The sequence below is a fragment of the Olea europaea genome, chromosome 18 (genome assembly GCF_002742605.1).
Source record: "Olea europaea var. sylvestris chromosome 18, O_europaea_v1, whole genome shotgun sequence".
NCBI classification, from domain to species: Eukaryota; Viridiplantae; Streptophyta; class Magnoliopsida; order Lamiales; family Oleaceae; genus Olea; species Olea europaea.
In genome coordinates, this window is record NC_036254.1 from 4,225,770 (window position 1) to 4,253,355 (window position 27,586).

The 27,586-nt window shown below is 37.6% G+C and overlaps 2 protein-coding genes across 2 annotated transcripts; both read right to left on the reverse strand.

The window, feature by feature from the left end:
• Positions 1-680: 680 nt before the first annotated feature.
• Positions 681-3,397, reverse strand: LOC111367217 (probable receptor-like protein kinase At5g24010). The gene has a single exon (XM_022987974.1). It carries the CDS (start codon positions 3,351-3,353, stop codon positions 819-821), a length of 2,535 nt encoding a protein of 844 aa, XP_022843742.1. The 5' UTR covers positions 3,354-3,397; the 3' UTR covers positions 681-818.
• Positions 681-25,258, reverse strand: LOC111367218 (probable receptor-like protein kinase At5g24010). The gene is made up of 2 exons (XM_022987975.1): positions 22,624-25,258; positions 681-793 (listed from the first exon to the last, which is right to left on the reverse strand). Exon 1 carries the CDS (start codon positions 25,181-25,183, stop codon positions 22,649-22,651), a length of 2,535 nt encoding a protein of 844 aa, XP_022843743.1. The 5' UTR covers positions 25,184-25,258; the 3' UTR covers positions 681-793; positions 22,624-22,648.
• Positions 25,259-27,586: the final 2,328 nt, after the last annotated feature.

Below are 27,586 nucleotides of genomic sequence, written 5' to 3' on the forward strand. Positions count from 1 at the left end.
TAATTATGTACTCATAATTAGTAATAATTGTGTTTAGTGAAAATTAATTGAATTAATTTTTGAAAGCAATAATAATTATTAATTATCTTATTTAGAAGAAATAAATTGATTATTAAGTGCATTGTTCATCATAAATATAAAAAATAATAAATGATATCAGTTTTACTAATAATTGAATTTAGTTAAAATAAGGTATTATTGACCATAAACAACAACAAAATTTAAGGATAAACTGAAAAATTAAAGATATAAGGATAAATGAGGATATATTAGACTTATAGCTAAATGTGTAAAGATAAAATTGGTAACCAAAAGTTTCTATTCAATTTTCACTTTAAATATATTTTAGAGTGTAATAAAGGTAGAAATACTACTCACCCGTGAACTCTCTCTCTTCTTCATTTTTTTTTTTTTTAAAGTTGATTATTATTATTATTTTTGTCTTCATGCTTCAATTTGATTATTGACTTCAAATTCACTGTAATTGGATCATTTAGCTCGTATTTATTTGTTTTACTTCGCCCCGCCTACTCGCTGGTTGGTGGGATTATGCTGAACTAGTTCACGTCCCACTCGTCGCCTACCATTTTTCTCTTTTCTGAGAAAAAAATTATAATGACAATTAACTGTTTTTCCGATGGTCAAAATAAAAATTAAACAGCTTAGTCAGAACATTTCAATTAAACACGCTCAAATAAACATCCCTTTATTTTATTGTTGAAGATGCAAAAAGAGACGACAGTACCAGAATGTAAGAAAGCAGCACTTACCCTTCTAAGCTAAAGAAGCAAAGATGAAAACAAGTTTCTAATCAGCTATCATCTGGCTTCATCGACTTTCAATTGGGAGAACACTTCATTAGGATTTGCTTGGCTAGCATCTGAGAAACTATACGACAGGAGGGAAAGTTCATCTTCTCTGCAAGGAATGCTTTGAGAAGGTAGTCGTTCAACAACAGGCATAGGCAACTCCCAAGTAACTTCTGTGGTGCTGTCTTCATATGGTTCTCGAGGCACTGCAGTGTGTTGAAGCCGTAAAGCGTATTCTAAGTCCCACAAGACGTCGACCATATTAGGCCTATCGACTCCACATTCTTGCAAACACCTTTCTACTGTATCCCCAAATTTCCTTAGCGAGTTGGGATTAATTTTTCCCACAAGCAAAGGATCCACAATTTTCTCTAGCTGTCCCTGCTTTTGCCAGGATATTCCCCAATCAGCCAAGTTGATTTGCTCCCGTGGAAGCAAGTTGTTTATGACAGGTCTTGCACAAAGTACTTCAAGAAGTACCACACCAAAAGAGTACACGTCGGATTTTTGTGTGATTTCTAAGCATCTGCAGTACTCGGGATCAAGATATCCAAAGCTGCCTTTGACATCAGTAATTACATGAGTTTGATCCAGAGGACCTGATCGCGAAAGGCCAAAATCAGCAACTTTAGCCACATAGTTTTCATCAAGCAAGATGTTTGTCGATTTGATATCCCTATGGATGATTGCCCCATTAGAACCAGTGTGAAGGTAGTGAATACCTTTTGCTGCACCAATGCAAATTTCAAGCCTTTGACTCCAAGATAATTGAGAAGGCGAAGTGGATTTCTCCGAGTCGCCCCTCAAAATGTACAGATGATCTCTTAAAGTACCTTTTTCCATAAACTCATAAACAAGTATCATTTCAGACCTTTCTTCACAATATCCAATCAACGAAACGAGATGCCGGTGGCGAATTTTGGATAAAATCATTATTTCAGTATGAAACTCGGGAAGGCCCTGTCCACTTCCTGGCTCACTTCTTTTTATAGCCACTTTTTTACCATCCCGAAGTATTCCCTTGTAAACTTTCCCAAAACCCCCCTCACCAATCATCAATTTGGAGTCGAAATTTTTTGTGGCGTAGACAATGTCAGACAAAGACACCTTCAAACCGAGGTTTAAATCAGCAAGAGGGACTCCATTAACAGTTCTATCAGTTGTCTTACTATGCGAATTCCCCCCATGGAGATATCCCAATGGCAAATCAAAACTCTCAGCAGGCTTCGTTTTTCTCCGTTTCAAAACAATATATAACATCCCTATAAAGATGAAAATTAACACTGTACCTCCCATACATGAACCAATGATTATAAACGAACTTTTTTTTGTATCTTCCTCTGGAGCCGAACCCAAGTCCTTGACAAACTCCATGATTTCAACTCCATTTAGAAAGGATTTTTCATTACTTGGATCACTTGGAGGCCCAATACTTATTTTCATTAAACCAGAATCATCCGAATCAACTACAATATCAACGAGGAAAGGAGTGGCAATATTGTTACCAGTACGATTAAATGGACTTATTTCGATACTGAAATTACCATAGATATAGAGATTGAATTTGAGGCCTTCGTTTGAGGTTTGGCTAAAAATGTCACAGAAATGCACCCGAACAAAGTGTGTAGCTCTTTTCTTCACACCGAAATTCCACGAAATGTTGAAATTATTGTTTGGCCTACTTTCATTTGTGTTCATTATTTTGGCAGTCTTGTAAACAGGATCAGGGGCATCAAACCGGGTGGCCTCTCCACGCAGGTAGTTTATAGGGCTATCTGTAGAAAAATTGTTAATTGCCGAATCCTTGTTGAACAAATAAGCATCATCAGGTATCCACCTCCTCAACAAGGTGTCATTATCCGGCGTAATATTTGATCCACCAAAGTTAATTCTATGGATTAGACGTAAGGGGCTAGACAACAGACTCTTGTAGTCTGTCGTGTTTCCTTCTGGAGTTATATATGATTCAGAATCACGAAAGAACTCAAATGGGCTAAGAAAAAATTCAATTGCATTGACAAAAGCAAAAGAATTCTGGGGTAAGAAATGAATTCTGAACTTTCCAGAGGTATTAATTTTGAGGAAGAACTCTTTGATGATCGGTAAACTACTGCCGTTTTTGACACTGAAATTCGATAAAAGAGAAAACCCAGAAGCCGACACATTGAAATGAGCATCGAAGAGATTTTCCTGCGAAGAAAAGGGAAAGAAATGGAAACGTACCATATAGGTGCCATTTTGGACTTCGTCTAGCTCGTACCAAGATGGTTTCTTGAAAATCCTGGCACTTTCATAGAGATCGCCAAGTGAAGTAGGGTCTCTAATTGTGCTGATTTTGTGGGAAGACACGGTGAAAGTGCTGGGATTTTCATCGCCGATGAATAAAGTCTTATCGGCGAACTTGAAGCTAGAAGCTGAACCACAGTTGATGAAGTACTTTTCAGGTAAAACATAATCCGAGGCCAGAGAGAAAATAAAAGAAAAGAGAAAGAGGAACAGCAGAAAAAGAGCAATAGAAATCTTGTTGAACAGAAAAATTTCCATAGATAAAATATTTTTGGTGGAGAATGTGTTTACTGATAGGATATGATATGCAGGGATGAATAAACGACAATAAAGACAGTACATGTAAGAAAACGGGTGTGGGACCAAGTTGACTTGACGTTGACTTCTTGTTGTTTGTTTCAGGCCTAGTCATTTTCTTCAAAATGTATTTTCCTTTCTTTTCTTTTTAACAACACATTCTTTATTAAAATAATATTACACGTAAATAAAATTTTTTTCCAAAATGAGAATAAATGAGGAATTTTTTATTTTTTATTTTTTAACATCCAGTAGTACTTTTTGCTCGTTCACGTTGGAATGTTTTAGCTCAGAGAATCAGAATAATACTTTAATTTACTTCCACCTTTGTCTTTGGTGCATTGGTTTAATGACAATATCCACTTATTTTCATCAAGAATACAAATGCATCCATATTTTATGACTATATCTAAATCTGTGAGTGTAAGTCGACTCTACCGAAGTTATGCTTCTTAAACATAATGAGTAATTTGAGATAGACTATGTTATTTGAAATTATTTGACTCTTATGTAAATCAAGTTAATATGTTCCGTTTTACTTTAGAATGTGATTAAGTTAGCGATTCACGGCGTTATGTGAAAAATAGGAATCCTTCTCAAAATTTAGCTTCCCGTATTCAAATGTTATTCAAGATACGGTTTAATCTTTACTCCTAAGCATTGTTTAAAATACTTTTTGCGGCTTTCATAGCAAATTCTACCTCATGCGAGGCTTTTATAAAATGCCTCAAAGCTAAAACCTTGAGGCACATTCGTGAGGCTTACACCTCGAGGGGAATAGAATATGTGCTTGTTTGTCTTGTATTTTCTTGATATTTTGTTATTGATCTTAGCATTTTTGGACATTTCTTTATAATCTAAAATATTTTATGATTTTATTTTTTTTAAATTTTCTTTTCTGTCTCTTAGGGGATGGAGAATACACCATGATGGGTTGTGAAGGATATGACAAAGAACGAGAAGCAGCTAAGAGTGATGAAGTGGAAGACTTTGCTAATTTCCTAAAAATCCTATTTTACCTTTGTTTCATGATTACTAACTCGAGAACTTATTATTTGAGATGATATATAATTTATTATAATCATATTTTTGCATTTTTACAGCACTTTGAATATTTTATTAATTTTTCTAGAGACCTGCGTATCGCCTCACAAAGAAAAAAGATGCCTCGATCAGCACATGACGGAGCATTTTCAAATTATGCCTTTTCTATTCACTTCAAGGGATGGGATCCCACTGTGCACATTGGAGAGAATTTAATGTTGAAAATGCATTTATCATCATCCTCCATTTTAGTTTTTGGGTTCTAAAAAAGATTAAGAAGTTTTATTTTAGATGATTAAATCACAAATTTCAACTAGAGTTCAATACATACTAGAAAGGTTCCATTTAACATTATAATACTTGTGATGAGGCTTACCTTTTTTAACTAGATGTACTGTTGTTCCCAACATATTAAATTAAATGTTAAATGACAATGACTATATTAAAAATATTTATGCTCAACAAATATCTGAAATATGCAACAACGAAAAGAGCGTCGTGAAATCATAAATGTGTATAAAACGCTTATCGTGCCATTAAACTTGATAATTATTGTTAATTTGATGGATTTCTACATAACTGTATTGTAAATATGATATTTACTGAAGACAAAACTCAGACTTGGATGTATTTGTAGCGAAAATGGAAGGTTTTTGAGTTTTAATTGGAGTTGATTCTAATCAATATAAGGCTAATTAAAATGTATGTGATTGATTAGAAGTATTGAGAGAGCAGTCAAATGAAATGCACAACTATTGAGTGAAATTTAATATTTTAAAAAATTGGAGACTAAGTTTTACAATTTCAAAACCTTCAGAAGACTAATTTCGAATTATTAGAGAAGTTTTGGAGACCAACAAGTTAGTGATCAATGAAATATTTATGGCATCATGATAAGGGTAAGGCAGCATAGTCGGTCATGTGGCGAGGCAATGAGGCTTGTGCTTCAGGCCCAAAATCGGAGGGGACCTCATTTTTTGTCCAAGATTTTTTTTAATATTAAATGAAGTAAAAGGAAATATGTTTTTCATTCCTTTTTCTATCCTGCGACTGCTCCCTATCTATTTTATCTATCTAAACAATCCTCACTAACCATTTTTCCATCCAAAGCCCACCAAAAGTACAATCCTGTTGGTTATATTTATCTCTCATTCTTGAAATTTCAGCATGTCAAAATGCAGATATTGATGGCGTCAATATTGGTGAGAGGCCATGGCTTTGAATTTTCTTTCCCCAACTGAAATCATGTTTCCCTTTTTTCTTGGACACTTCTAAATCTTCTTACAACCTTAATCTCCTCAAAAACCAAGGTAAATCCCACCCCCACAAATCTCTTTCTTTATGACAATTTCGGTCTCGATTAGTTCACAAGATTAAATGGCCAATTCTCCTCCGGACACTTGGGTTGGGCAAAGCAGGATGTTTAAGCTGCTTCGGGCGCTAGCTTAAGGAGAGGGCTTTCTTTAAGTTAAGGCATTCGGGAAGTAGGAGAGTGAGCAAAGTTCTCTAGGAAGTCAGCCATTGGTGTCTTTATTTGAATTGTTAATTATACTCATGTTAGAGTTTATTATTTTGTGTTGTGGATGTGATTTTAAAGAAGTGTAGTCGCGTGAACTGCGTTGATATATAATGGGGGATTGATATAAAGGTAGTGGGTAATTTCACTTTTTATTTTGGTTAATGACAATATAAATATAGGGATTAGTATAATTATAAGCTTATTCCCCGTGAAAGCAGAAATAGTAGGAACACTTTTTTACTTTGGCTAAAATAAGCGAAAAGCTACTTTTTACTTCAAGTTTTGAGGTGTTTTATACCAAAGTGAAGTAACAAAAGTAATTGAAGTATTACAATATTTGAAGATATTGAATGTTTGTTTCCCAAATACTTATTGTTTCGCGCGGGTTAGTCGCTAACAATTAAAAGGGATCAGACGATTGTGTAAGGGACAAACCTCTTGAGACAAAGTCCCAAAAAGGGGTGTTCTTTTATTGGCGATGACTTTACAATTGGAAATGAAAAACAACGTGCCTCCAAGGGGCGCAAGCACACGAGTTATTGAAAGAAAAGTGTTTATGTCTAAAAACTAAGGAAATGAAAATTACATATTCTCTGTTTGAGAGTTTTGGATTCGGTCTTTTGCTTCTATGTCCTTTCTCCCTTTTATACTTCATAGACGATCTCTTTGTGATTAACTACTCTAAAAACTGCTTGATCGTCCTATAACTACCCACTTTCTTCGTAGTGGCCATTTTGTCATGAAAACTACCTTTTAACTGCTGCCATTACCTTTCATCGTTCAACAGCTTTCGATTGAATTCCTTGAATCGTGGAACGTGAAAGGGCTGCTTCAACAACTGCTTTGATAACTGCATTTCTTGATAACCACGACGCGTTATGTTTGTTGATACCTTGGGCGACTTGAAGGTTTGGGCAAGAATAAAATAACAGCTTTGGGCGACCTTATGACACTCTATTCGTTCAGATTCTGGGCGACTTGCAAACTTGGGCGATGGCGTTACCGCATTCTTGGGCCCCCTTATTTGGGCTTCACCTTGATTTGTTCAATTGTACTTCGTTCTTTGGGCTATCTGATTTGGGGATCCTCCAATTGGGCTTTACTCCTTGGGCTGTTCGATTTGGGCTGAATTTTTATGTGTCAACAATTACCCCCCAATATGGTAGAATTAATAATAATTATTGAATTTTGCCATATTTGCTTTGTGTTTCCAGCAACGTTTGAAATTCCCAAGAATTTCAATCATTGTTTCCTTCTATAACTTGAAAAGGTGCGTCGTTTTGCAAACCCTTATAAACCCCAAACACGCCATTTCACTGCTACCAAACCACGCCTCATATTTTTTGCATCTCTTTCACGATTCACTGTTCATCTTTTGCTTCCTTGCTACGTAACCCTGAAAAGCTTCGTTCCTTCTCCAATGGCTGCTTCACAATCTCAAGCTAGCGATTCCTTTAGTTTTGATGATTTTCAGAGACTTCTGAGTCGCCCATACATAACCCCAAGTTTTCTCGCACCCGCCGATGTTGGACGTAATGAGTTCTACTTGGGTCCTTTTTTCAACAATGCAGAGGCAGTTGAACAGGCGGCGGTAGGTTAGTTGTTTCCTTGCACTCAGGGTCCTCCATTCCTGAACTCTCTACCGTTGGGGCCACTTCGCGAAAGAGGTATTCGCACTTGGCCTAAATCTGATGTAGCTTTTCGTAGGTGGCATGCTCCTCTTGTGGGTCATGGTCCTACTAAGGCACTTTTTGATAGCGCTAGGATTTCTGATTTATTAGAAGTCTCTATTCGCTCCCCTACTTTTGATTCAGCACTCTTTTCGATTGCTTTGAGTTTTTGGTCCCCTGAGTATAACACCTTTATTTTCCCTCTTGGCCCCATGTCTATTACGTTAAGGGATGTTGGGGCCCTGGTGAATCTACCACCTTTGGGCGATACCATTTTCCCAGTTATCTTAGTTTCTGGTGACGCCCCAAAGTTTGGTAAAAACTATACCGACTCTTATTCAAGCCTGCAGACCCTCCACAATCATTCGAGTGCTGAGCCTACCCATACTGAGCGAGTGACCTTCCTTTTAGTTTGGCTTTGTAAATATATTTTGTGCGTGCCAAGTATAAAGCCCTCTCTGAGTTATTTACCTATAGCGCACGAATTAGCGCGTGGCAGGCCTTTGAATTTATGTTCTTTGTTTCTAGCTGCCCTTTATAGAGGCATGGCCTCTATCCAAGCTCAATTGAAGAATGGCGCATCTCCTACTGGCAGTGGACCTCTTTGGTTTACTCAACTGTGGTTGAGATCCTATTTTCCATCGCTTGGTGCTCCATCCATTTCTCGTCCTTCTGCTAGCTGTTACGGGCTAGCTATGGAGCCCCTTACTCCTGTAAATATGTCCAGAAGGGACATTTTTTCATTCTTTTATTCTTTAGATTCAATCTCTTCCTTTTTTTCTTTTCCTCATTTTTTGACTCCAAACTATGTACATCCCCCTTCCACCATAGATAGCGCGAGCACCTCCCTGCTCATTTGGATTCAATTTTTAACCGGAAGGGAGCTATTTCATGATATTCTAACTGGGACTAATGCTAAGGCAGGGGTAGAGATTTATGCTCCCCAATTTTTTGCTCGCCAGCTTGGTTTTGGCCAAACTTGCCCTGTTCCTCTTTGCTATTCAAAGAATTTAGTTGACCGTTTTCATACCATTACTAAAGCGGAGGCAGAGGCTATAGATGCTCGTAATCTCCTTTTAACCAGTCATTTTTCATTGGCCCCTTTCAATTCTAGCCACGCCATTCACCCTCTTTGTCTATTCGGAGCCCCTCTCTTTCTCGTCGCACTAAACAATCTGCTCGTCCATCTTCTTCCCTCCCCGCCAAGCCTACTACAGCCAAGAGTGCTCCAAGCCGTAAACAGCCAGCCTCAGCATCTCCCATTCTGGAGGATGATGTCGATGATGATGACCCTCTTATTGTCAGGAGGAAGGTAATTAAATTGGTTTACTTACAAGTATACTTTTCCACACTTGAAACTTTTCTGTGTGCTGATGATCTTTTGGATTTCTCAGAAAAGTTCAGCCTCTCCTTTAAAGGCTTCGACATCGACAACTCCTGCTCCATCATCTCCTACTGAGGCTACTTCATCCAAACCGGTTGATGAGGGGGCTACGCTTAAAGAGACATCTTCAGTCCCAGAATCCTCATCACAACCCATGGATGAGCTACCTTCTTCCCAGGGCATCAACCCCCCAAACATCGAAGCAGAAGGTAATTCAGTTTTTTGATGTCTTACCTTTGCTCGTGCTATTGGTTTCTGATTTGTTGCTCTTGAACTTTGCAGATACTCCTATGAGTCCGCCCGTTGTGGCAACATCTTCTCCCTCGGACAAGGGGAAGTCCTCACGAATGGATGAGTCGTTGGTGGCAAGCTTAGTTGAGGGCCCGCCATCTTCTACGATTGTCGACGAGGTAGTCTTTGCTTCATTTCTATTTCCACCTTGTTTGTTGTAGTGAGGATTTTTAATATTGGCAATCTTCTTTGCAGGATGCTGACAGGATTGTGCGTTCTATCCAGGACTTGTTCGCTTCTTGGGGGCAAGTCCAGATGCCTCGCCCTGCTCCATCTGATTGTCCTGCTGCTTCTTCAGAAGAAGATTTGAAGTTCCTGAAGGAGTCGATATTTGAGTACGTATCCTTCATGGATATGGATATTGGAAGGGCTAGTGCTGCCAGACACAAGGATGAACTTGAGCACTTGAGTGCGAAGTTGGAGCAAGCACTGACGCTTCCGTCGCTCAATCTTTCTGCCAACTTTAAAGCGACGTTGAAGGTCATCCACTCCTAGGTCCTTTCTATGCTGGCCAAGAATGCTGAACTAAAGGCCAAGCGTACTCAATATCTTCGAGCCGTAGCTGAGAAAGAGTCTTTGCGTATGGAGATTAACAAGGTTAAGGACAAGTTGAAAGAAATCTCTTCCGAAGTCATGATTGAAGACTCTTTGATGGTTAACTTTGCTGCTCAAATGAGGGAACTTCAAGCCAAAATGGACGACTGCAGGGCGAGGATGGCTGCTAAAAAGCGCAACGCCTCTCAGGGAATTGAGCGAACTAAGTCCTTGGTCGAGCAGTACAAGAAGTTGGAAGTTGATGATGATGACGTCGCGGCTGAATTGAACATCACTTCTTCTCGACAGCACGAGGATTGGGAAAAACTTAGGGAACGAATTCGTTCCATATGTGGTAGACTGTAATTAAGACACGTGATGTCTTTTTTTTCTTTTGTAATTCGATTTTTCCCTTTGTAACTTTGTTCATCATTAATGAACATTAACTTCTTGTGCATTTATTTGACGTTTATTTTTTAGTCATCAATTCTTTAAGCACTTAACTGCTTTGCACTAAGAATCTTATCCATTTTCTTTTGATATTTCCACCACTTTTCCCAAGACTTTGGGCTATTTAATTCCGTTTATTAGACAGAAATGTGGCTGTTCATAGTCTGTCTCTTCATCTTCACCCCCCTATAAATGCTTCCTATTTTTCATCTTCTATCTTCATCTCTTCATTTTCTTCTTCGAAACCAATTTGCTGCCATTTCTTGGCATTCTGACGATCAATCTGATCCAAAAATGGACTGTTTAGTCCGCCCACCTTACTATTTACCTTGATGTCACCTTTGGTATGGGAGGTATAGGAAATATTTTCTGGCCAGCAGCGAAGTTCTTTCCTGCAAAATTAATCCCATCGTCTCTTTGTTCTTCACAAGGAATCAATGATGGAAGGCAATTTTTGGGCTGCTTGTGGGCCACTTTGCTTGCTGAGAGTGCTTCTCAGCTTACCTGCTGAGAGTGCTTCTCAGCCTCTTTGCTCGCCATTACAGCGTTGCATTTAGGAAGGTGGTGAGGCCAGTACACCCTCTTACTCGGCAATCCCACCATTGCAGCGATGCATTTAGGAAGACGATGTGAAGCTTACTCAGCGATCAACCGGGAGATCATCTTACTTTAGTTGTATTTTGTAGCACGTCCATTATTTGTATCTTTTGTATTCTTGTAATGAACGTTTGATAATAAAGAACTTTATTCGAACGTATTTCGCTCTGTCCTTATTATGTTTTGATCGTCCAAAATGTTTGGTTATGTTTTTATCTGTTCACATTCCCATAAAGAAGGAACATATTTTTTCAAATATTTGCCGTTAATGAATCTTACGTGCTTGGTGCCGTCTAAATCTTCCAAGTGGTACGCCCCATTGGGTAACACACTGTTTATTTTGTATGGTCCTTCCCAATTGGGCGACCACTTCCCATACTTTGGATCTTTGCTATCCAAAGGGAGTATCGTTTTCCAAACTAGTTCACCCAGGCTGAACGACTTGGCTATAACTTTTTTATTATAAAACTTAGCCATTCTTTGCTTTTGAAATTGCAACCTATCTAAGACGTCCAACTTCAATTCGTCTAAACTCAACAAATTTTGAACTAGTGATTCGGCATACTCATCGTCATTCAACTTATGTTGCAAGCACACTCGAATAGATTGCACGTTGATTTCCATAGGCAAGACGGCTTCCTGTCCATAAATAAGTTGGAAAGGAGTAACTTTGGTACTTGACCGAGGTGATGTTCTATAAGCCCATAAGGCATTGCTCAAACATTCGTGCCAATTTCTGGCATTTTCATCTATCATCTTTCTGATGATATTTTTTAGAATCTTATTAGAAGATTCCGCTTGTCCGTTGGATTGAGTGTAGTATGGTGTGGAGTTTACTAATTTAATTCCAAACTCGCTCAAAAAGTTGTTTACTTGATCCCCATTCAAAGATGTTCCGTGATCTACCATTAAAGTTTGTAGAATCCCAAACCTATAAATAATGTGATCACGGATAAACTCTATAACATTCTTCTGGGTGATTTCTTTCAAAGGTACTGCCTCTACCCATTTGGTGAAATAGTCAGTTGCAACTATAATAAAAGTATGTTGCTTGGACGATGGGGGGTAGACCTTCCCTATCAGATCTATCGCCCAACTTTCGAACGGCCAAGGTTTAATAATAGGTGCCATCTCTCGTGCTGGCGCCCTTTGTATTAGACCATGCTTTTGGCATGCTAAACAACTTTTTGCATACTGAACGAATAGTTCTCCCATCTTTGGCCAAAAGTATCCACTCCTAATAATTAACCATCTCATCCTTTGGCCAGCTTGATGAGCTCCACATATCCCTTCGTACACTTCAGCCATGATCGTCTTGGCTTCTTGCAAACTTACACACTTTAGTAATACACCATCAGGGCGTTTTTTAAACAACTCTTCATCTATTAGTGTGTAATTCAGCAAACATAGCTTTTTTTTCCTACTAATCCCTCCATTAGGTTCTTTAAGGAACCCTTTAATCTCTGTTCTCCAATCTACTGCATCTCCATCTTGTATACAGTGAAGTTCAATTTTCCTCGCCCTTCTTTGAGTTACGGGCAATATGGTTCCATACTCATAAGTAGATTTCCAATTCAAGACCTTTGAGAACCCTGAAGCCATTTAGGCTAACTCATTTGCCACGTCGTTATATATCCTATTAACACATTGAAGTTCTACTTGATCAAATTCCTCTAATAATTCTTGGGCGATCTCATATTGACTTATAATGGAATCACTTTGGCATTTGAAATCACCGATCAATTGATGTACCACCCATATCTATCATTAGTTCTAGGCCTACAATTAAGGCTTCATATTCGACTTGATTGTTGGTGCACATTCTGTCTAAGGTGAATGCAAACTTGTAGCAAATCCCTAAATGATTAATCAATGCTACTCCTACTCCTGCACCTTTAGAGGTTTTTGACCCATCGAAATACAACACTCAAGGTTTTAATTCGAACGAATTGATTTCTAATTCGATTTCTTCAGGCATGTCAAGGCATGGATGATCGGCTAGAAAGTTAGCTAAAGCCTGATTTTTGACTGCCTTTTGAGGTATATATTGTATTTCGAACTCTGATAAAGCTAGTGTCCAAAGGCCTACCTTTTGGTGTAAAATAGAGCACGAGAACATATACTTAACTAAATTTACTTTAGAAATTAAATAAACGGTTACGGGCCGTAAATAAGTCCTTAATTTTGTGCATGTGAAATACAGTGCAAGACACAATTTTTCAACGGTAGAGTAATTACATTCACATTTCGTTAACCGTCTACTTAAGTAGTAAATTGCGCTTTCTTCACCAAATTGGTCTTCCTGTGCGACCATTCCAGCTATTGATTCTTTTTCAGCCGATACATACACTTTCATTGGCCGTCCTTGGATTGGTGACACCAACACTAGTGGACTTGATAGATATATCTTCAGGCTTTCAAAAGCCTTTTGATGTTCTTCTTTCTAGATAAATTCGTCCTGATTTTTCAGCTTTAATAGCGGGGAAAAGACTTTAATTCGTCCTGCACAGTTAGAAATAAAGCGTCTTAAAAAATTTAATTGGCCTATAAACCTTTGCAACTCCTTTTTGTTGCTAGGTGGTTTGGCTTCTAAGAGAGCCCTTGCTTTATTTTTATCAAGTTCGGTCCCTCTCTTGTGTACTAAGAAACCAAGAAAGTTCCCTACATTAACACCAAATGCACATTTCAAGGGATTCAACTTTAGCTTATATTGCCTCATTCGTTCAAACAAACATCTTAACTGTTCGAAATGATCCTCTTCTTTAATAGACTTGACTACTATGTCGTCTACATACACCTCAACAAATTTGCCTATCATATCATGAAAGATTAAATTCATTGCCCTTTGATAAGTTGCCCCTGCATTTTTTAGGCCGAAAGACATAACTACCCATTCAAAACATCATAGAGACACAGGGCATCTAAAGACAGTTTTGTGTATGTCTTCTTCAGCTATATAAATTTGATTGTATCCTGAATACCCATCCATGAAAGAATACATGACATGTCCGGCAGTTGAATCTACTAAAGAATCCACCGTGGGCATTGGATATTCATCTTTGGGTGTAGCTATATTTAATTTCCTAAAGTCTATACACACCCTTAGTTTACCATTCTTTTTTAGTACTGGCACAATATTCGACAACCATTCAACATATTTGGCTGTTCTTATAAAACCTGCTTTCAATAATCGCACTATCTCTTTCTTAATCTCAGAGAGTACATTAGGAGCAAAACGCCTAGGGGGTTGCCTATGAGGTTTAAAATTAGGCTTAGTTGGTAACCTATGTTCCACCAAGTCTCTATCTAAACCAGGCATTTGTTCATATTTCCAAGCAAAACAATCTTTGTACTCTTTTAACAAAGCGATTAATTTGTTACTAACCTCTTGGTCGAGCATCTGGTTGATGAACGTTGGGTGATCTTCTCCTTCATCGCCAATATTTACTTGGATCAGAGGGTCTTGTGCTTGAGCGTATCCAGGTTTGGCAATCCGCATCACTTCGTCGCCAGTTCTTTTGTAAGTACTTCCTCTTCCAAAAAGTCCACCTTGTTGACTTCTCGGCCATTGCTTTGTTCTAACTCGAATACTGCCAACTTGTCCTTCAGCGCTTTTAGGGCAGTCTCTTCCTTCGCTTTGTCATTGCATTCCTTATTGAAAGCCATCAGTCTGGCTTTGAAGGCCTGAATGTCGGCCATTTACTTTTGTAACTTAAAGTCCATTCAAGACTCCTTAATTATTCTTTTGCCAATTACTGACTCTTCCAGGGCCACTATATTTGGCCTCATCTGTTTGAACATCTCAGTGAGTGCGTCCACTGAGAATGGTTCTTCGCTTTGCGCGACAACCTGAGTTTCTTCCCCGTCTTGTACTACTCTGACATGTCCATAGTTTCCTTCGTACATGAACTTTTCCACCGAGTTTGCTTCCGTGACAAAGGCCTATGATCGGCCTGTACCACCTCTGCTTCGCCTTTGTCATTCCAAAAAATCAGGCATTGATGGAGCGACGAGGGTATACAGCGACTTCCTTGTATCCAATCTCTTCCTAGGAGCACGTTGTAACTAGTAGGACCATCTATTACAAAGAAGACAGTGGTCCTAGTCGTCGTACCTATAGTTATGTCTAATGGCATAACTCCCTTAGCTGAAGTTGCTCCTCCATTGAAGCTAGTGAGAATGACTTCTGTAGGAATCATGTCACCCTCTATTTTTGCGAACTTTCTCATCATCCTAAATGGAATAGTGTTTATAGCTGCTCCATTATCGACAAACACTTTTGCCACTGGGACGCCGTTAACTAGAGCTTTAACGTATAACGGCCTCAAGTGTTTAGTCAATTTCATGGCTGGCCGTTTAAAAATAACCTTTTCGGCAACCTCTATTTCTACCTCTTGCTTGTTTTCTGTCGAATTATCCCTGTGTGATAAGTCGACGTGCAGTATGTCACGCTGATCCTCTGTCCCCTGAACTTCCTTCTTACTTTTTTCTAATGCTTCCTCATCAGTTATCCAACCTGTGGGAGGGGGCATTATTCTTGGAGGTGACCCATACTTTTCAGAACGAGGCACTCTCTTCTTCCTTTTGGGTGTCCCGTACAATACGTAGAAATCGAAAGGACGCCCAGATGGCTCCCCCAACAAGTCTACTTCGCAAACTCCCTCTTGATGTAGTTGCTTAAACAGAGTATTACGCGATACTCCTCTCTTTTTCCTTTCTGCTTCTAGATCGATTTCTTCTTCAATGTCCGTCATCCCATCGTCTTCCTCGTTGTTGTAGGCCTCTCCAGAAGTCTGGCCTTCTTCACATACCAACACGCAGGCTTCTCCTTCGTTGTCCTCCCTCTCTTCTTCCTTTTCCTTATTCTTGAATTCATTGGCCAGTAGGTAATTATTGGCCACGACAGGAGGCAACGTACCGAATTGGATAGCAAGGGGCTGATCTGGATCTTCTTCATCCCTCTTGTCCCTCTCAAACCTTGATCTCCCAGAAGAGGTTTCTGGCAGTTCCTTCATTGATTCATCTGTACCGGTTTCTTTATTACCTTTGAGGACGTTTTGATTGGCTACCTTAAGTAGTATAGGCGCTTTAGGATGTGGCATTCCTTGTTGCTGCCTCATCATCCGTCCGTAGTTTCGTTGGAAACGCCTTTGTTGGGTTCTAGTCATCTCATCGAAGGGTATTGCCCTTCCTGCATTGTACTGGAATGAATGCCATACATTTGGCCGGCGAGGTTGCGGCCTAAATGTTCTTCCAGTATCTGCTGGTTTGAACTGCCTTTCAAAAGGCGGTCCTCTATAGAATGATGTACCTCGCCCTCTACCAGGCTGAATGTTTGGGAAGAAGGTAGGGCGATGAGGATGCTGCCATATCCCTGGTTTCTCCGTGTTTTCATTTACTTCCCTTTTACACCTTGCACACAGGACGTTTTCGTCCTTTTTTGGTTCTTTTCCTTTGATTCGTTCAAAGACGCTGGGATGTGGTTTAGGATCTTCTTTTCCGTCATCTACGACCAATTTGAATTTTGGTAACTTGTTCTTGAATCCAGATGTTACCATGTTTACTCCAAGTGGTTGTGGGAAAGGATTCTCGTCCACTGCCATCTTTTTCTTATCATCGAACGTAATTCGTCCTGATTCAATAGCATCCTGCAATACATGACGGAAAACCAAGCAATTGTTAGTCAGATGTGACCATGTATTATGCCATTTACAATATTTTTTACCCTTAATTTGTTCAGGGTTTGGCAATTTGTGCTTATCGCTCAATCTTATTTGCTTATCCCTATATAATTTATCGAATATGAGGTCAGCTTTGGTCACATCGAACGAGAACGTTCTAGCCTTTATGTTTCCATCCTTCATGGGCTCATCTTTGCCCGATGGTCTAGGCTTGGCCATTATGGGACAAGTATATATATCCACTTTGACCAATTCGGCCAAACACATTTCGGCCTGATCGTATGACTCGTCGTCGATGGTATGAACGTCAAAATTTGGGTCTTTGTAATAAGTCCCTTTACTAGAATTTTTCATTTGTTCTTCTTCTCTTATCAGTCGCTCATACCTAATCACATTTGCACTCAACTGGAAAAGGTCAGGGAATTCCTTGTCCTGGAACTTCTTTTTTAAATCAAAGCTCAAGCAGCCTTGAGCGATCTTGACAAATTCTTTTTCAGGCAGAGGTACAAAACACTTGCTTCTTGCTGTCTTGAACCTTTGGAAAAAACTTTCTGCACATTCATTTGGCATTAGACGTAAATTCGCCAAATCGGTCAAAGTGACTTCAGACTCAGTTTTATAAAACTGAGCGTGAAACAAATGTTTCAATTGTTGCCATGTTTGAACAGAGGTCGCTGGCAGGTTGATGAACCAGGAGAAAGCTACTCCTGTTAATGAACTAGGGAAAAGTCTCATTTTATGGTAATCGGTTACATCACCACTTTGCAATGTGAATCGCCCTATGTGTTCTAGAGTAGACACCTCTCCTAAACCGATAAATAGTGAGAATTCTGGCACTTTGTACCCTCTAGGCCATGGATATGCTTGATCTACCCAATCAGGATATGGCTTTGTGTACGTCGGCCTAATGACGGGACGCACCCCAAAAGCCATCTGATCCTGTACGATTTCCATAATCTGGTTCCTCAACATGACGTTGGGATCATATGGAATTCCTACAGGTTGGTTAACCGGTTGGTTTGCATGAGGCCTGATGTTTGGTCCTTGATTGGCAACAAAATTACCATGATTAGGACCATTACCATTAGCCTGAACATCTACTCCCTCGTTACCACGTGGACCATTCTGTCCATTGTTTAGGACATTATCCCTCGCGTTTGGATTAGCCCCCAAGTTAGGCATACCACTACCATTGCTTTGATTTGGTACTGTAGTACCCCCTTGGTTTGAAGTAGAGGGACCAGAAAGTGGTTCTACCCCTTGACTCGGATTTAGGACCGATGGATTATGTCCTACAATTGTCCTAATTTGAAAGTGATTTGTAAGAGGTATAGCCGGTTGACATATTTGGCCTACTAACTTGTTCATTGTTTCATTCAACGTCTTTAGTTGTTTGGCCATGTTGTCATAGTGTACATTCCCATTTTGTGTAAGTCTTTCCATATTATGAATACTTCGAAGATTTACCTGTTCAACGACGTCTTGCGTGAGTTCTCCAAGTAATGCACGCATGGTTCGAGGACTCAACTCCGTCATTGGTTCGTAACGACTGTTACTGCTCTGATTTTGTCCTTCTGTTCGTGGAGAGGCATGCTGCTCCTCATATCGCTCGATTACAGATTGGATTCCTCCCTGACTTGCTGCTTCCTTATCGGATCTCTGAGGCATATCGTTTACCCTTTTGTACTTTCAACACCTAACACCACTGTCCCACTGGGCGTGCCAAATTGTTTCGCGCGGGTTAGTCGCTAACAATTAAAAGGGATCAGACGATTGTGTAAGGGACAAACCTCTTGAGACAAAGTCCCAAAAAGGGGTGTTCTTTTATTGGCGATGACTTTACAATTGGAAATCAAAAACAACATGCCTCCAAGGGGCGCAAGCACACGAGTTATTGAAAGAAAAGTGTTTAAATCTAAAAACTAAGGAAATGAAAATTACATATTCTCTGTTTGAGAGTTTTGGATTCGGTCTTTTGCTTTTATGTCCTTTCTCCATTTTATACTTCATAGACGATCTCTTTGTGATTAACTACTCTAAAAACTGCTTGATCGTCCTATAACTACCCACTTTCTTCGTAGTGGCCATTTTGTCATGAAAACTACCTTTTAACTGCTGCCATTACCTTTCATCGTTCAACCGCTTTCGATTGAATTCTTTGAATCGTGGAACGTGAAAGGGCTGCTTCAACAACTGCTTTGATAACTACATTTCTTGATAACCACGACACGTTATGTTTGTTGATACCTTGGGCGACTTGAAGGTTTGGGCGAGAATAGAATAACAGCTCTGGGCGACCGTATGACACTCTATTCGTTCAGATTCTGGGCGACTTGCAAACTTGGGCGATGGCGTTACCGCATTCTTGGGCCCCCTTATTTGGGCCTTCACTTTGATTTGTTCGATTGTACTTCGTTCTTTGGGCTATCTGATTTGGGGATCCTCCAATTGGGCTTTACTCCTTGAGCTGTTCGATTTGGGCTGAATTTTTATGTGTCAACACTTATATTGCTTACAAAATTTTGTAACCATACCATTTGCAGGAAAAAGTTTCTCGAAATTGAAGTTGAACAAGACTTACCTCCAATCAACAATATCACAAGAAAGATTGAATGACGTGAATATGTTATCAATAGAGAAAGAAATGGTTGAACGGCTAAATTATTCAGATTTAATTAATGTTTTTGCCTCTAAAAGAGCAAGATGAATAATATTTAATTAATTGTTTGAAACATTGTTGATTTTATTATATGATAATATAAATCTTTTGTATAAACATATTTATTTGTTGTTTTAATGTTAGGTTTTAGGTTAGTAATAGGTTGCATAAAATACTGTTGAATTTTGCATTTACATTGACTTTGGAGGGCATAATTTATGGATTTCGCCTCGAGTCTCGACAATCATAGAATCGGCCCTAAAGGCAGCCATCGTATCATATCCATTTTCTCGTAAAGGATGCTCACAGATAGATTGTAGGGCATATATTTTCTCAACAAAAGGTTTCATGACAGTTGTCTTCCAGTTAGATAGTTGTGTAATTACTAATTATTTCTATATGTACTTAAACTTCACATGAATCAAAGTTAAGAGCATTTTCAATACTTCATCAAAAGTGACCATTTATGTAATGTCTGTAAAAAGTGACAATTTCTTTATACCTTTTCTTTCAAAAAAAATAAAATTGAGTTTGTGAAATTCTAATGTACTTGGCACCAGCATCAAGGTCTTGGTGGTCTAATTGGAAGAAAAACGATTCTCATTTCACATCCTTAAGCATCATTCTTTCGATTACAACAACATTTGAATTAATGAACTAACGATATATTCACAGGATTAATGTTGATTTCCAACTGCTTCAATACATCAAACAAAAATCAAGTTTTAATTTCCAAACGAAAAACTTCTTTTTGATCGAGCAAAACTTTATTTTGATTGAAAAAAACAATTTCAACCTTTAAGGTGTGAATCCACACAAAATTGAAAATTATCATTACATGAAAAAGAATAATATAAATAATAGTGAGAATATCTCTCTGACCGCTGCACAACTAAAAATAAAAAAATAAAAAAAAATCATTTCGTGTCTCACTACTACTAATAAAGAATTTAAAACATGGAAATAAAGAATAAACATATTAGAGTTCCATCGAATTGCTAAGCAAACTAGTGTCCAGCTCCAGGGCTTGTGCCAGATTCCTTAACTCCTCCAAGCGTGTAAGCATTAGTAAATTTGTTTCCTTCACCAGATTTCTTATTTCCTCCAAGCGTTTGAGCATTGGACAATTTGCGTTCGTCACCAAGGCTTGGACCAGACATTTTAATCCCTCCAAGTGTTTTCGCATTGGTAAACTTCTGACCTTCACCAGGACTTGGACCAGACATTTTAATCCCTCCAAGTGTTTTCGCATTGGTAAACTTGTGTCCTTCACCAGGACTTGGACCGGCCTTCACAGCATTCAAGGACAAATTATAAATCGATGCACAATTGAGAGGACGGGCCTCGACAGCAAACATGACTGAATAAAACAACATAAGGAAGACGACGAAGAAACTGATGTATAATTTCATATCTCTAGTTAGAAACAGACCCACAGAGTAGAGAGGAAAAGAGAAATTGAATATGTGTTGGCTGTGGATGAATAGAGGATTTGGAGACTAATTTATACTGTAAGATTTCTTGACTAACAAGGAAGGAAAAGACTGCTGATTTGCAATACCATTCAAAGAGAACGTGAGAATTGAAATATTTAGAATTGGAATGGAACGTATTTCTAAACGAACCTGCAAGTGAGGTTCATAAGCAAAGAAAATAAAAGATTGCGAGTCTAAATTGGATAGCATTTGTTTCTAATTCAGTTCTCCTACGGTCTGCATGCGTAATGGAAAAATGGAGTTCAATTCTATTTTTAGGACGGCGAATATGCACATATGTTTGAATTCAAATTAGTTACTGAGATTAAAAAATATATTTTTTCCTCATACTATTCAATTGTCAACAAGTGTGATAAAACCGGGCATCCAAGACAACATCGGCCGTCCAATCTAGTCTATCAATTTGCAATTTACACGTGTAAGGTTCCCAACCTCGTACAGGACTTAGCCACCAGTTGTTGGACCATGCTGTGTATGCATGAAAACGTTGACACCCCTCACATGTTGTTACACGTGGGTCTCTCTTCATGTAAAGGGTATAAAGCATTGTGTACACTGGAGGTGTACATATAGCATAACCCCCAATTGTTTTTTAGGGGAATTTATAAACAATTAATTTATAAATAAGTATAAAAAAGTTATGAATAAGTGATTAATATTTGTGGGTGTATTGAAATATGTGATTGATCAATTTTTAAATGATATATAAATTTGTTTCAAGGAGGCTGAGGTTTAAAAGTCATAGTCGTCTTTTATTTTCTATATTTTTAATTTGTTGAGGAATAGATTGTATTTAATTATAACTCTCACTCTTTTCATTCGCTTTGATTTATGCATATAACATACCGGTCAAGTATCTCTGAAGATCACTATTATATGTAATTTCCACTGTCTTGTATGCAAATTTTGATTGATTATTAAGCAAATTAAAAATTTCTACTAAAGAAATTGAGTCAAATAGTCAACTTGTGGATTAGTAGAATTAGTGGATTACCCATTTATCATGGTATGAGCTATGCAGTGGAAGACAATGGATAGGACTCCTCTAGAAATCATACACAATATCAATTATTGCAGTCAGTATAAAATAACGATTTGATCTCAGGGGCTTGGATCATTACATTAAAATGTATCGGTCAAGTATGTCACAAGATTACTAATATATGTAATTTCGACTTCACCTATGAAAATTTCGATTGACTTTAAAGAAAATTAAAAATTTCTATTAAAGTAATTGAGTCTAATAGTCAACTTACGGATTAGTAGAATCTATATAAGTACCCATTTACCACGGTTCGTCATAGAAGTCAATAGATAGGATTCCTCTAGAAATCATACACAATAACAATTATCGTAGTCATTGTGATATAAAGATTTGAGAACAGAGATTCAGATCGCTACATATAACATATCGATTGGGTATCTCTGAAGATTTATTAAGATATGTAATTTTGATTATCACGTATAAAAATTTTGATTGATTTTAAAGTAAAATATAAATTTCTACTGGTAATTCAGTCTAATAGTATTGCCTGTCTTTTAAATTAGATTGCTCCATTTTCTAGTTGACTGCCAAACGGTCCAAGTCCCCAAGGTTGATTGTAAAGCCGTCTAAACTCATCAAAATATCCATGACGAAAAATACACGGTCAAGAATAATTTGTAATCTATAATCCATAATATATATTAAAGTATCACATCAAGGGAGAATCATTTTTTTTGACGATTTTAACCCTCATACAATTCAATTAATTCAATAATACATTACTTTTCATTTTTAGATATGTAATAAATGCTACATAATTATTGTCCTTTATGAAATTTGTGCTCTTTTATTGTTGAAGATGCAAAAAGAGACGCCAGTACCAGAAAGTAAGAGAGCAGCACTTACCCTTCTAAGCTAAAGATGAAAACAAGTTTCTAATCAGCTATCATCTGGCTTCATCGACTTTCAATTGGGAGAACACTTCATTAGGATTTGCTTGGCTAGCATCTGAGAAACTATACGACAGGAGGGAAAGTTCATCTTCTATACAAGGAATGCTTTGAGAAGGTAGTCGTTCAACAACAGGCATAGGCAACTCCCAAGTAACTTCTGTGGTGCTGTCTTCATATGGTTCTCGAGGCACTGCAGTGTGTTGAAGCCGTAAAGCGTATTCTAAGTCCCACAAGACGTCGACCATATTAGGCCTATCGACTCCACATTCTTGCAAACACCTTTCTACTGTATCCCCAAATTTCCTTAGCGAGTTGGGATTTATTTTTCCCACAAGCAAAGGATCCACAATTTTCTCTAGCTGTCCCTGCTTTTGCCAGGATATTCCCCAATCAGCCAAGTTGATTTGCTCCCGTGGAAGCAAGTTGTTTATGACAGGTCTTGCACAAAGTACTTCAAGAAGTACCACACCAAAAGAGTACACGTCGGATTTTTGTGTGATTTCTAAGCATCTGCAGTACTCGGGATCAAGATATCCAAAGCTGCCTTTGACATCAGTAATTACATGAGTTTGATCCAGAGGACCTGATCGCGAAAGGCCAAAATCAGCAACTTTAGCCACATAGTTTTCATCAAGCAAGATGTTTGTCGATTTGATATCCCTATGGATGATTGCCCCATTAGAACCAGTGTGAAGGTAGTGAATACCTTTTGCTGCACCAATGCAAATTTCAAGCCTTTGACTCCAAGATAATTGAGAAGGCGAAGTGGATTTCTCCGAGTCGCCCCTCAAAATGTACAGATGATCTCTTAAAGTACCTTTTTCCATAAACTCATAAACAAGTATCATTTCAGACCTTTCTTCACAATATCCAATCAACGAAACGAGATGCCGGTGGCGAATTTTGGATAAAATCATTATTTCAGTATGAAACTCGGGAAGGCCCTGTCCACTTCCTGGCTCACTTCTTTTTATAGCCACTTTTTTACCATCCCGAAGTATTCCCTTGTAAACTTTCCCAAAACCCCCCTCACCAATCATCAATTTGGAGTCGAAATTTTTTGTGGCGTAGACAATGTCAGACAAAGACACCTTCAAACCGAGGTTTAAATCAGCAAGAGGGACTCCATTAACAGTTCTATCAGTTGTCTTACTATGCGAATTCCCCCCATGGAGATATCCCAATGGCAAATCAAAACTCTCAGCAGGCTTCGTTTTTCTCCGTTTCAAAACAATATATAACATCCCTATAAAGATGAAAATTAACACTGTACCTCCTATACATGAACCAATGATTATAAACGAACTTTTTTTTGTATCTTCCTCTGGAGCCGAACCCAAGTCCTTGACAAACTCCATGATTTCAACTCCATTTAGAAAGGATCCTTCATTACTTGGATCACTTGGAGGCCCAATACTTATTTTCATTAAACCAGAATCATCCGAATCAACTACAATATCAACGAGAAAAGGAGTGGCAGTGGCAGTGTCCGTAGTATTAAAAAATGGACTTATTCCGATACTGAAATTACCATAGATAGAGAGATTGAATTGGAGGCCTTCGTTTGAGGTTTGGCTAAAAATGTCACAGAAATGCACCCGAACAAAGTGTGTAGCTCTTTTCTTCACACCGAAATTCCACGAAATGTTGAAATTATTGTTTGGCCTACTTTCATTTGTGTTCATTATTTTGGCAGTCTTGTAAACAGGATCAGGGGCATCAAACCGGGTGGCCTCTCCACGCAGGTAGTTTAGAGGGCTATCTGTAGAAAAATTGTTAATTGCCGAATCCTTGTTGAACAAATAAGCATCATCAGGTATCCACCTCCTCAACAAGGTGTCATTATCCGGCGTAATATTTGATCCCCCAAAGTTAATTCTATGGATTAAACGTAAGGGGCTAGACAACAGACTCTTGTAGTCAGTCGTGTTTCCTTCTGGAGTTTTATATGATTCAGAATCGCGAAAGAAGTCAAATGGGGTAAGAAAAAATTCAATTGCATTGACATAAGCAAAAGAATTCTGGGGTAAGAAATGAATTCTGAACTTTCCAGAGGTATTAATCTTGAGGAAGAACTCTTCGATGACCGGTAAACTACTGCCGTTTTTGACACTGAAATTCGATAAAAGAGAAAACCCAGAAGCCGAAACATTGAAATGAGCGTCGAAGAGATTTTCCTGCGAAGAAAAGGGAAAGAAATGGAAACGTACCATATAGGTGCCATCTTGGACTTCGTCTAGCTCGTACCAAGATGGTTTCTTGAAAATCCTGGCACTTTCATAGAGATCGCCAGGTGAAGTAGGGTCTCTAATTGTGCTGATTTTGTGGGAAGACAAGGTGAAAGTGCTAGGATATTCATCGCCGATGAAAGTCTTATCGGCGATCTTGAAGCTAGAAGCTGAACCACAGTTGATGAAGTACCTTTCAGGTAAAGCATAATCCGAGGCCAGAGAGAAAATAAAAGAAAAGAGAAAGAGGAACAGCAGAAAAAGAGCAATAGAAATCTTGTTGAACAGAAAATTTTCCATAGATAATATTTTTGGTGGTGAATGTGTTTACTGATAGGACATGATATAGTGCAGGGATGAATAAACGATAATAAAGACAGTACATGTAAGAACAGGGGCGTGGGCCGAAGTTGACTGACTTGTGGTTGTTTGTTTCTTTAATTTTGATTCCAAAATGAGAATAATTGAGGGATTTATTATTTATTTATTATTTATTTTTTTTAAACCACCAGTGGTACTTTTTGCTCGTTCACGTTGGAATGTCTTAATTTGCCCCACCTTTGTCTTTGGTGCATTGGTTTAATGACAATATCCACTTATTTTCATCAAGAATACGAATGCATCCATATTTTATGACTATATCTTAATCTGTCAGTGTAAGTCGACTCTACGAAGTTACGTCTTCTTAAACAAAATGAGTAATTTGAGATAGACTATTTAATTTGAAAGTATTTGACTGCTATGAAAATCAAGTTAATATGTTCTGTTTTACTTTAGAATGTGAGTATGTGATTAAATTTGTGATTCACGGAATTATGAGAAAAATAGGAATCATTCTCAAAATTTAGTTTCCCACATTCAAATGGTTAATCAAGATACAGTTAAATCTTTACTTCTATTGCATTGTTTAAAATACTTTTTGTGGCTTTCATGGCAAATTCTACCTCATGCAAGGCTTTTATAAAATGCCTCAAAACTAAAACCTTGAGGCACATTTGTGAGACTTCCACCTTGAGAGGAATAGAACATGTGCTTGTTTGTCTTGCATTTTCTTGATATTTTTGTTATTGATCTTAGGTCATTTCTAGTGCTACGCATTTTGCACCATTTTGCATCAAATTTTGGATCAAACTAAAATTCATTTCCAATCATTACACCAATTGAACAGTGTTTAACTATTTTCTTTCCTTTTTTATTCTTTATAATTTATTTATTTGAAATATTATTTATTTAATTATTTTATAAATACATAAATTACTAAATAAATAATTACGTTAAATTATGAAAAAGATTAAATTCATTAATAAATATAAAAAAAATAGTACAATTAATAAAATACTACAATAACGAAAATATTAAATCAGGCCATCAGAAAATAGTACAATGCATTTCGAATTTGGATGTTCCGATATTACGAAGTTGTAAAATTTTTGCAATTCATAGATGTATCGTTTTGTTTTTCTTATATAAAATTAGATTATCGAATGTATGTCGTTGTTTAATATTTTTGTGTTAACTTTAATAAATAATCGTGTTTGTTAATTTTTTAAATTAATTTATTAATTATTATTTCTTACATTTAAATTTTATTTTAAATAAAAATAATAAAAATAATAATTTATTGTATTAAAAATTATATGGCACAAATGACACAACCACCTTCATCAATTATTTGGAAAAAAATAAGAAAATGTCAAAATAGACTTTCACCACTGTGCACCAAAATGGTGCAAAATATAGTGTTGCATTGGAGCAATTTTTCACCAAAAAATTGTGCAATTTGGTGATTTGGGGTTCACATTGGAGATGCCCTCTGGATTTTTGGCCATTTCTTTATAATCTAAAATATTTTATGATTTTATTTATTAATTTTCTTTCTGTCTCTTGGAAGAGAAGGGATGGAGAATACACGATGATAGGTTGTGAAGGATATGACAAAGAATGAGAAGCAGCTAAGAGTGACGAAAAGGAAGACTTTGCTAATTTCCTTAAAGATCCTATTTTACTTTTGTTTCATGATTACTAACTCGAGAACTTATTATTTTAGATGATATATAATTTATTATAATCATATTTTTGTATTTTTACAGCACTTTAAATATTTTATTAATTTGTCTAGAGGCTTGCGCATCGCCTCACAAAGAAAAAAAAATGCCTAAGTACCTAACTAGGCATTTTCAAATTATGCTTTTTCTATTCACTTCAAGGGATGGGATCCCAATTTGCACATCGGAGAGAATTTAATGTTGAAAATGCCTTTCATGCATTTATCATCATCCTCCGTTTTAGTTTTTGGGTTCTAAAAAAGATTAAGAAGTTTTATTTTAGATGATTAAATCACAAATTTCAACTAGAGTTAAATACATGCTAGAAAGGTTCCATTTAACATTATAATACTTGTGATGAGGCTTACCTTTTTAATTAGATGTACTGTTTTTACCAATATATGAAATAAAATGGTTAAATGACACTGACTATATTAAAAATATTTATGCTCAACAAATATCCGAAATATGCAACAGTGAAAGGAACGTTGTGAAATGATAAATGTGTATAAAACGCTTATTGTGCCATTAAACTTGATAATTATTGTTAATTTGATAAGGGTAAGGCAGCATAGTCGGTCTTGTGACAAGATCAATGAGGCTTGTGCCTCAGGCCAAAAATTAGAGGGGGCCTCACTTTTTGCCCAAGATTTTTTTA

What these genes read in the sequence shown, in the direction of transcription:
- LOC111367217 (XM_022987974.1), bottom strand. Translation starts at nt 3,353, where the DNA reads ATGGAAATTTTTCTGTTCAACAAGATTTCTATTGCTCTTTTTCTGCTG.
- LOC111367218 (XM_022987975.1), bottom strand. Translation starts at nt 25,183, where the DNA reads ATGGAAAATTTTCTGTTCAACAAGATTTCTATTGCTCTTTTTCTGCTG.